The 10,218-nt window shown below is 39.0% G+C and overlaps 1 protein-coding gene and 1 long non-coding RNA gene across 2 annotated transcripts; both read left to right on the top strand.

Moving 5' to 3' along the window:
• Window positions 1–1,469: 1,469 nt before the first annotated feature.
• LOC145169047 (uncharacterized) lies at window positions 1,470–3,797 on the top strand. The gene is made up of 2 exons (XR_013742262.1): window positions 1,470–1,763; window positions 2,637–3,797. It is a non-coding gene; the product is annotated as an uncharacterized LOC145169047 (long non-coding RNA).
• Window positions 3,798–6,203: 2,406 nt separating this feature from the next.
• Window positions 6,204–6,818, top strand: LOC145131411 (uncharacterized). Its single transcript, XM_079066100.1, has one exon. The coding sequence runs from the start codon at window positions 6,204–6,206 to the stop codon at window positions 6,816–6,818; it is 615 nt and encodes a 204-aa protein (XP_078922226.1).
• Window positions 6,819–10,218: the final 3,400 nt, after the last annotated feature.

The raw sequence follows: 10,218 nt of genomic DNA, 5'->3' as shown, positions 1-10,218 counted from the left end.
CGGAAGGGACGCCCGACGCCTCGTGTTCTTCATCTTCAGTTGGCTTGTGTTTTAGATCGAAGACGAATTGAAGAGTCACCATGCGTCTATGCGAAATTGATAGTTGGCGCTAATTAGGTCTCCATCGTCTGCTGCCCCTGACGTCTTCACATGGGTTTTACTGGACTAACCAAGTAGATGTGGCCCAATATACAATAATACTATAACAAGCTTTAAAAAATTGATGCCCCACTAGAACTTGATGGGCTTGGGCCGGCACTGACTCCTCCCTTAATTAGTGTTTAACAACACAAATACACACCAAAAAAGATAGTGACAGCGAGATTCAGCATTCCCGTAATTTTTGCAGAACCAAATCAACAAAAAATATATATATATATATATATATATATATATATATATATATATATTATTTCATTAGGTTTAAATCCGTATTAACCACGGTTGATAATGAAAAAACATTATTCATAATTGGATTTTATAATATTAAATATTTTAAAAAAATATTAATTTACAAAGATTGAAAATTGTATGTAAGTTTATAACTTTGTTTTAAAATAAATATATACATTGTTATGAATATTCTGCAAATCAGTTTCCTTGTGCCTTGCGAGTTTACTCACTTATTGACTCGTACAATCGCAAACATGTCAAACTCCTAGGTTATAACCTGTATGTTAAATGTTCACAAAAACTTTTTATATAAAATACGAAAAACACTTTTTAAATGCTTCTAAAACTTGTACACAAACTACAAACACTATAAATCTATAGAACAAGTGAATTTTTTTTGGATCAAAAGCTTTTGGTGTCCAACTTCTCTTGTACAAATAAAAATGTAATTAGTATAAAATATTGTATGGAAAAAAAGTATATGAAATTTTGTAATGTGTAACTGAGATGGTTCCAAAATCTCATAAACGGTCTTTAACTCGTGAATTATAAGAAAATAATATTGTTCATAATATGAATTTGAGAGTAGGATTGTAAATACTATTTGATGAATTATCTAAAAATAAATTAAATTAAAAAAATACGAGAAAGTAACTAACATTTTGTTGAAGTCTATGACTTGATCAATATCATTTTCATCAATATCATTATTGATGAAAAAAACGACATTTTCAACAAACTTGTCAAAAAGTTTATTTTTGCAAATTACACAATCATCATGATATTTGGATTGTTTGCAATGTATTCATTTTTAATATGATAATTGGTTTAAAATTTGCAATTGTGCTCCAAACCAATCCGAATTTATGTTGTTGTTCATAGTATACTTAAATTGACAAGTTTTTTTAACACTTTGGCTTGGATTTTCCTTCCCTACGATGAAGAAGCATATAACATTAGTAAAAAAAAAGGAAATAATTATATTAAATAAATAATTACAAAAATAAACAAAGTATATTGTTTCTAAAATACCCCGTCAACAAAAGTGAAACAAAAGAAAGTCAAAATTACATGTCTTTTAAACCTAATCGACTAGATAAACTAAAGATAACCAACTCCCACATTTGACTCTTCCTCTCCTTCCCTTTTTTCTCCTATCGGCCTCAACTACACCTCTACAAGTCGCACCTTCAATCCGGTGTTACTTCCGCCTCCGGTTTCATCTGATTCCGGCGCTTCTGGAACCGCCAAGCGTCCGCCTCCGCCGCTACTGGCTCCGCCAAGCGTCCGCCACCGCTGCTGATGTCTCAGTTCGTCGCCTTTGCTTCCACCAGCTTCTTCCTCGGTTAACTCTCATTCAGCTACACCAGGTGACTCGATTTCTTCATTTCCTGCTAAGTAACATAGAGCCAACTTACACTAAGATTTGGTTAAACCTTAAACGAAAATAAGGAACTTTAGTGTTGTTTCAGATTTTTAAGAGTATGTTTTCTTTCAGATTTTTTTGATTATCATAATCTTCAAATTATTAGATTGTTATCAGAACATCTTTACTTTTCACATGGACTTTACATCAAAAAAAAATTGGACTTTGAAAAAATCGAATTTTTACTTTTCAAATGGACTTTGAAAAATTCAATTTTTTAGAGATAATCAAGAAACTGTCAAAATAGATAAAATATCAAGAAAAATTAACAAAGTACTAACCTGCTGTTGTTTGATCTTTGTATTTGTGTTTCCTGTGGTGGAAGAGATGAAGAAAACGAAAAAGTGACAAGTATAGAAAAGGGACGATGGACATACTTATAATGAGAGTCAAAACATACACAAAGCTTTGTCATACACAACCACACACAAATGTTTGTGTTTATACCAAAAAATGTAATAAGAAATTGACATATGAAGAAGAGGTAACAGGAAGAAGAGAACGAATACTTTTATATTTGTAGAGTAGCTAACCTGTATCGATTTGAAAAATGTAAACGTATATGTATATAAGAATGGGAAGTCTAAACCCTGTTTTTTTTTTTTTTTTTTTTTTTTTTTTTTATTATATTTGAGATAGAAACTATCGGTAATTTAAGAATGTTTAAATTAGGAACAGATTATATTTAATTATTTTATTGTTATTAAATGGAATTCAAATTGATTAGCCTGATTTTTTGGGATAGAGTAAAATCATAATCTTAAATGGCGGACGAATCATGTTTCCATTTTAATTGAGTTTGAATTTTTTTTTGCAGATCACGTTCCTGATTTTCCTGCAATGTGAGTTGAAAGGACCAAAAGGGCTATTTGGGAGATTTTGAGCGGGAAAAATAGCTTGCGCTCTTTTATTAGTATAGGAGATCGGCGTGTATATATATATATATATATATATATATATATATATATATATATATATATATATATATAGCTTACATGCTCTAAAGATCTATATTTATACGTACACTATTGAATTTCCTGCAAATAAAATGGTTGACATTCATGATCTTGCTAACACCGTAATCCCTTCATCTACAATATGCAACCCCGGAAAGAGAAAGAGGAAGCAACCGGCTCAGATATCCAAAAAGGGAGAAGTTGAAGAGGAGGACACGGAGTGGGTCCCTAGCCAACGAGAGACGGGTGCTATCACCAAACTTTGGAGTGATAATGATGAAATTTTACTACTTGAAGCTTTGAGGAAAAGCCGTGACAAGTCTGATATGATCATGTTACATAATATTACGATGGAATGTTTTGAAAGACCATTTTCCAAACTTCAGGTGAGTCGTAAGGTCCGTACTCTCAAGACTAAGTTCTTCAACACTTCAGAAAAGGTTTTGCCAGCAAGCACCCATGATGCCAAGATTAGCAACCTTTCCAGAGAGATTTGGGGTCAAACTGAAACTGAAACTGTAGATGTTGGTCCTTTTTTGACACCGAGAGAGTTGGAGGCACGCTATCCACGTGTCAGTGCAAGTATAGATGATCTGCCCCCATATAACAAGATGACTGTGGAAGCAAAAAACGTGATAAGAGAATGCATGTGCTTTATTTCTCCACAAGAGCTTCATGAGATCGAATATGAATGGGCTGATTATCGTGAAGGGGAGGTCATGAGTACAGCAAAACAGATGTCTCTGAGCAATAAAGAGTCCAAACTCCTTCAAAACGGAAGGCATGCTTATAACCTAGCGCATAGAATTAACACGCATGTTGTTTATCATTCTCACTAGCTATATATGTCATTTATTTAGGCTGCCGGTCTTACTCTTTTGTCTACTTCTAGTCAAGCTTTTTTTTCCTTTAGAGTATATGTTTGCTACATGATCTTTAGAATGGCAATTTGTGATCATGAGAGTTCACGCTGCAAGAGTTTGCAAGTGGAAATATTAATCTTTTCCCCTCGTACTACAAAATCGATTATACAGTATGGTCATAGAACCGTTTTCTATTTAAAAACTAAACAGAGTACAGTATTATATAAGTAGAATGGAGTAAATTGCTGTACAAACGAAAAAGAAATTACAAAAATTAAAAACATATATGGTTGTTTGTAAAAGCTTTGTAGCATGGGGCTCTGGCCCACAACAGTAGTAGAAAAACATGTTAGCACTAACGGCCGCTTCGGTCGGTATTCCATCTATTGAAGGTTGTTTCCTACGAAAAAGGGTAATAAATATCACCAACAAGTTTCACACAAAATTTGTGATGGATTTCTAACGGATGCCGTCAGACCTTGTTTGACAAAATTACCGACAGTCTTCCAACGGTTAACCGATGGATAAATTCACCGACGAATTTTCGACGGACACTTTAAGCGACGGCCGTAAGGATGATCAATAAAATGATTTTTTTTTTAAATAGTAAATTAACTAATTAAACAAATACACATCTTCTCCCCTAATAAAAGAATCCTTAAGATGCCACATGTCAATTTTCTACATTTATATTTTGCCACATGGCACGTTTCTAAATCCTCACCAAATAATTTCTTCTCATTCCTACATAATTATAAAAAAACGAATTTAAGTAATTATTGGTCATTCAAATTCATATTTCAAATGCAAAGAAACCAAAATGTTAGCCTAAATTTTCATCAAATATCCTTAGATTCTAGGGTTTTATTTGGTACGATTTCACCTTCATCTATATCTCATCTATATCTCAGCTGCTCCCATGGCACCTTCCCTTATTTCTCATGATGCTTCTAGATCTTTCATTGATTTAATTGCTTTATTTAAATTTTATTAATCAAGCGTTTTGGGCAGATGAAGGTTTTTGTTGGAGATAGAACCATGTTTAGAGCTAGAGCTATTTCATTGGCGATACAAGTATGATGATCAACATAGTTTTCCCTATCATGGTGCTTATGTTTCTTATGTTGATTTTGGTATGTAGACTGTAAATAATCGAAATCTTTGAGCTATGAACGACTGAAACCTTAACCTCTTACCAATACTTGACATCTAACATTCCCATTTAAAGTCGGTACTTTATAGAACCCCATATAAGCATTATACTTTATATGTAGATTAGATCTTTGTTTTATGCATTTTCTTTTTTACACTTTATGTTTCTTGCTACCGCTTTCACTGACATGGTGGATCTATTTTGATCAAATTTGGTTTTCTATGTTTCTTATTTGTTGAATCAGTTTAAATTATGCCAATTAGGGTTCTATCTACTTATACTCTTTGTCATGTGTTTTCTCTCAATCCGTTAAGAGATTCAATTGTTGGTGGTGTTTGGCATTGCTGCTTGACAGCAAGTAACTTGAGGAGTCTGGTGTACACAATTCAATGGTTATGTTGGATCTATATTGATCAAATTTGGTTTTTCTATGTGTGTTATTTGTTAAATCAGTTTAACTTATGCCAATTAGGGTTCTATGTGATTAACTGTAAGCACTTTCCCTAATCACTATTTAGTCACATCTCTCTTTTTCTTCTTTTTTTCATCTACTTATACTCTTTGTTGTGTGTTTTCTCTTAATCTGTGATAAACCCCCACTCTGGTTTGTTTATCAAAGAAAAGGATGCAGGGGCAATTTGGTCAAAGACCCAGCAACATCAGTCCCTTAGCATTTGTTGCTGAGTGGGAGGGGGGTAATTTTATTTTTATTATATTAGTTTATGTTGTTGCCATGATCTTCTCGTTTGGGCCTGTTTTCGTGGGGCACAACATTCCCTGTCCTGGAATCCCTTGTCTGCTCTGTGGTCCCATTATGAGGGTATAAATAATCATCTTTCTTCTGGAGAAGTTTTTGGCTAGAAATTTGTAAAAGTCTCAGACTTATTGGAGAGTTTCCCCCTCTCGAAAGTGGGATTATTATCTATCAATCTTATTTCAATCTAATGAATTTCTGGTGGTTGTGTTATTTCATTTTTTTTGGTTACTAGCTGGTGCTTATCAATTGGTATCAGAGCAATGGTGGCTCCACAAAAGAACACTGCTCCATTGGAGAAGAGGCTTGAAGCTGTGGAAGAAGCCCTGGGAAAGATTTCAGAAGAACAACAACAGCAGAAAACGGTGAACCAACAGCAAGCTAGGGCTACGGAAGATAACAAGCTGATGCAGAATGAGATCATAAGGAAACTTGACTTTCTCATGGGGAAAGTGGAGAAGATAGAAAGAGGTAAGACGGCTGAAACTCCCAACTCTAGTCTTAACACCCCCAATGTCACCATTCTAGACAAGAACCCTAGCCAGGAGAGCCAGAGGGCTAGCGGTTCTGCCAGTGGAGGACCTGAACTCGTTTTGGGTCGTTCGAAGGGCTAAACCAAGGGAGAGGGCGGTTTGAATACAAACACCGGAAGGTCGACATGCCTTCTTTTGATGGAGACAACCCTGATGGGTGGATTTTACAAGCGGAGAGGTATTTTGCCATTTATCAACTGATAAATGAGGAGAAAATCGAAGCAGTAGTTCTCAGCCTGAGCGGAGATGCTCTAGCTTGGTTCCGATGGGCGAGCAAACAACAGATGATAGCTACTTGGGAAGACATGAAAACCGTCTTCCTCAAACGATTCCGACCAATTCATGGTGGCGATTTATACGAACAATGGTCAGCGATACGACAGACGAGCACGATGGAAGAGTACGTCCGGAGGTTCATTGAGCTTTCAGCACCCTTGGAAGGTGTCACTGAGCAGGTCGCATTGGGTACCTTTATGTATGGGCTGAAATCGCCAATTAAAAAAGAGTTGAGAATGTGGGAGCCCAACACCTTGGGCCGAGCCTTTCAATTAGCCCAACAGATTGAAGAGAAGAATCGCTCCAACCAAAACAGCGGGTTCGGTCTCTTGGATCCTAAATCTGGAACATACGTGACCTCTCGATCCTTCGGGGGTGGGTCAACAGCGCTGACACAAGGCACTGGGCAACGATCGGGAAGCAATTTCAAAAAAAAAATACAAACTTTCAAGACAAACCCTTGACTGAAGCCCAAATCATCGACAAACGTGCTAAGGGTCTCTGTTACAAATGCGATGAAAAGTGGAGCCGTAACCACAAGTGTAAAACCCAAATTAATGTGATCTTGGTGGAAGAGGAAGAATCCCCTGCCATGGACGAACCCCACTGTGGGGAAGAAGACCTAATTCCGACCTTGGAAGTGACGGAAGTGAATGGGTCGGTAGAGGTTTCTCTAAATTCTGTTGCTGGTATTACCTCCCCCAAAACCATGAAACTTACGGGTCGACTATGGGATCATCCAGTGATCACCTTGATCGATCCTGGAGCCACCCATAATTTCATCGCCTCTAGGCTTGTCGAAACCCTGGACATTCCGGTCACAGACACGGAACCTTACAGGGTTAAAATGGGCACAGGGGATAGTGAAGCAGGGAGAGGAGTTTGTCAAGGTGTTCTGTTACAACTGCAATAGATCGACATTGTGGAAGAATTTCTCCCACTAAGGTTGGGAAGTGCTGATGTCATCCTTGGGATGAAATGGTTGGAGACACTCGGGACAACACAGACGAATTGGAAGGATGAGACAATAGAGTTTGACATTGGTAACAACATGGTGAAGCTCCAAGGGGAACCATCACTGGGAAGATCCTTGGTTTCTTTAAGAACCATGGAGAGGGAGTTAAAACGCGAGCAAGAAGGGATCCTGATCGAACTATGTAAATTCCAAACAGAGGTCCAACCCACCAAACAAGTCCCTGACTTTTTATCCCCAATTTTAAGTGAATTTGAAAATGTTTTCCAGGAACCAAAAGGGCTACCCCCGAGAAGACAGCAAGAACATCAAATCACCCTTAAAGAAGGCACTTCCCCAGTTAATGTCCGCCCGTATCGGTACCCTCACTTCCAGAAGAGCGAGATAGAAAGAATGATTCAAGAGATGCTTGCAGCCGGAATAATTCAAACCAGCACCAGCCCCTATTCTAGCCCTGTGATTCTAGTGAAAAAGAAGGATGGCTCGTGGCGGTTCTGTGTGGACTATCGGGCTCTCAACCGTGCCACCGTGCCCGACAAGTTTCCAATACCGGTGATAGATGAGTTATTGGATGAGCTTCACGGATCGACCATTTTTAGCAAACTTGACCTCCGCTCGGGGTATCACCAACTCAGAGTGCGAGTTGCAGATGTCCCAAAGACAGCCTTCCGAACACATAACAGTCACTACGAGTTCAAAGTGATGTCGTTCGGCCTCACGAATGCTCCAGCAACCTTCCAAGCCCTCATGAACGACATCTTCCGCCCATTCTTGAGGAAATTTATCCTAGTATTCTTTGATGATATCCTTATTTACAGTAAAAATGAGGATTTGCACAAGGAACACTTACGAATAGCCCTGGGGATTTTACAAGAGCATCAGTTGTTCTTAAACTTACAGATGTGTGAGTTTGGGCAGCAGAAAATGTCATATTTGGCACATGAAATCTCTGCAGCAGGAGTCTCTGCAGAAGTCTCCAAGGCCTAAGCTATGGTAGAATGGCCCACCCCGAAGAGCTTGAAGGAGCTAAGAGGGTTTCTTGGGTTAACAGGCTATTACATGAAGTTTGTGAAGGGGTATGCCAACATAGCAGCCCCTCTAACTAATCAGTTGAGGAAGGACTCGTTTGGGTGGAACAAAGAGGCCGAAGTGGCTTTTGAAAGACTCAAAACTGCCATGACAACAGTTCCGGTACTTGCTATGCCAGACTTCACGAAAGTCTTTGTGGTGGAAACCGATGCTTCCGGGTACGGGCTCGGAGCTGTGCTTATGCAAGATGATAGACCGATTGCATATTTCAGCTGTGCAATTGGGGATAAAGCTCGAATGAAGTCGATATATGAAAAAGAATTGATGTCGATTGTGAAGGCTGTGCTCAAGTGGAGACCTTACTTGTTGGGTCGAAGATTTATAGTAAGGACTGACCAACTCAGCCTTAAATATCTTTTGGAACAGCGGGTAGTGGGAAACGACTACCAATGTTGGGTGACCAAGCTAATGGGATTCTCTTTCGACATCCAATACAAACCTAGGGCCAGTAATCGTGTAGGTGATGCTTTATCTCGAATTGAACCCATGCCTGATTGTAGTTCCTTGGAAATTGGTTGTTGGAAATTTTGGGGTAGATTGAAAGAAGAAATGGTGAATGATGAATTTATCCAGCAGATCAAAGCAGACTTGGAGGAAGATCCTGACAGACATAAGGACTTTACTACATTCCAGGGGAATCTTCTCTACAAGAACCAGCTTGTGATTCCTAAGAATTCTTCCACTATGGAAGAAATTATCAAGGAGTTCCATGACACACCACTAGGAGGGCACGCAGGGGAGAAGAAAACCTATATGAGGGCTAAGGCTGAGGTTTATTGGGTTGGGATGAAGGCAGCTATAGCCGACTATGTCAAAAGATGCACAGTTTGCCAGAAACATAAGAGCTTAACCACATCTCTTGCTGGTTTGCTTCAACCGATACCCCTACCCTCACTCGTTTGGGAAGAAATAACAATGGATTTCATTGAAGGTCTTCCACGATCAGAGGGATGGGATACCATATGGGTGGTGGTAGACCGCTTGAGCAAATATGCCCACTTCATTCCACTCCGACACCCTTTCTCGGCCACCAACCTCGCTGAGAAATTCATGAAGGAAATTATTCGTCTCCATGGCTTACCAAGGTTAATTATAAGTGATCGGGACAGAATTTTTTTGAGCAAATTCTGGCAGGAAATGTTTCGACTGCATGGGGAGGATCTAAAGAGGAGCACAGCGTACCATCCACAATCCGATGGCCAATCTGAGGTGGTGAATCGATGTCTCGAGACATATCTGAGGTGCTTTTGTTCCGAGAAGCCCAAGAGTTGGGCTAAATGGCTGGCCTGGTCTGAGTTTTGGTATAATACTTCCTACCATACCTCCACAAAAACAACCCCCTTCAAGGCCCTATATGGACGGGATCCCCCACCACTCATTCGATATGAGGGGCAAGTCACAACTTTAGATGCTCTTGATCAGCTATTGGAGGACCGGGATGCAATTTTGGATGATCTTAGAATGAACTTGCTCAGGGCACAACAAAAGATGCAGGTACAGGCCAACAAGAAACGCACAGAAAAAGAGTATGCTGAAGGAGATTTGGTGTACCTCAAACTAAGACCATATCGGCAACAAAGTCTAGCCAAACGCCGATACGAAAAATTGGCTGCTCGGTATTATGGACCATACTCGATTAACAAGAAAATTGGGAAGGTGGCTTATCAATTGGAACTTCCTTCCACTGCAACCATTCACCCAGTTTTCCACGTTTCTCAACTCAGGCCGGCTTTCGGAGTACCGGGGAAAACCACCGACTTACCACTACAGCTGGACTCGAATTTGAATTTGGTAGTTCAACC

This window comes from Lactuca virosa, chromosome 1 (assembly GCF_052849685.1).
Source record: "Lactuca virosa cultivar CGN04683 chromosome 1, Lactuca_virosa_CGN04683_v6, whole genome shotgun sequence".
NCBI lineage: Eukaryota > Viridiplantae > Streptophyta > Magnoliopsida > Asterales > Asteraceae > Lactuca > Lactuca virosa.
This window is presented reverse-complemented; position numbering and strand designations above follow the sequence as displayed.

Excerpts from the sequence above, each read along its gene's own strand:
- LOC145131411 (XM_079066100.1), top strand. The coding sequence starts at position 6,204 with ATGCCTTCTTTTGATGGAGACAACCCTGATGGGTGGATTTTACAAGCG.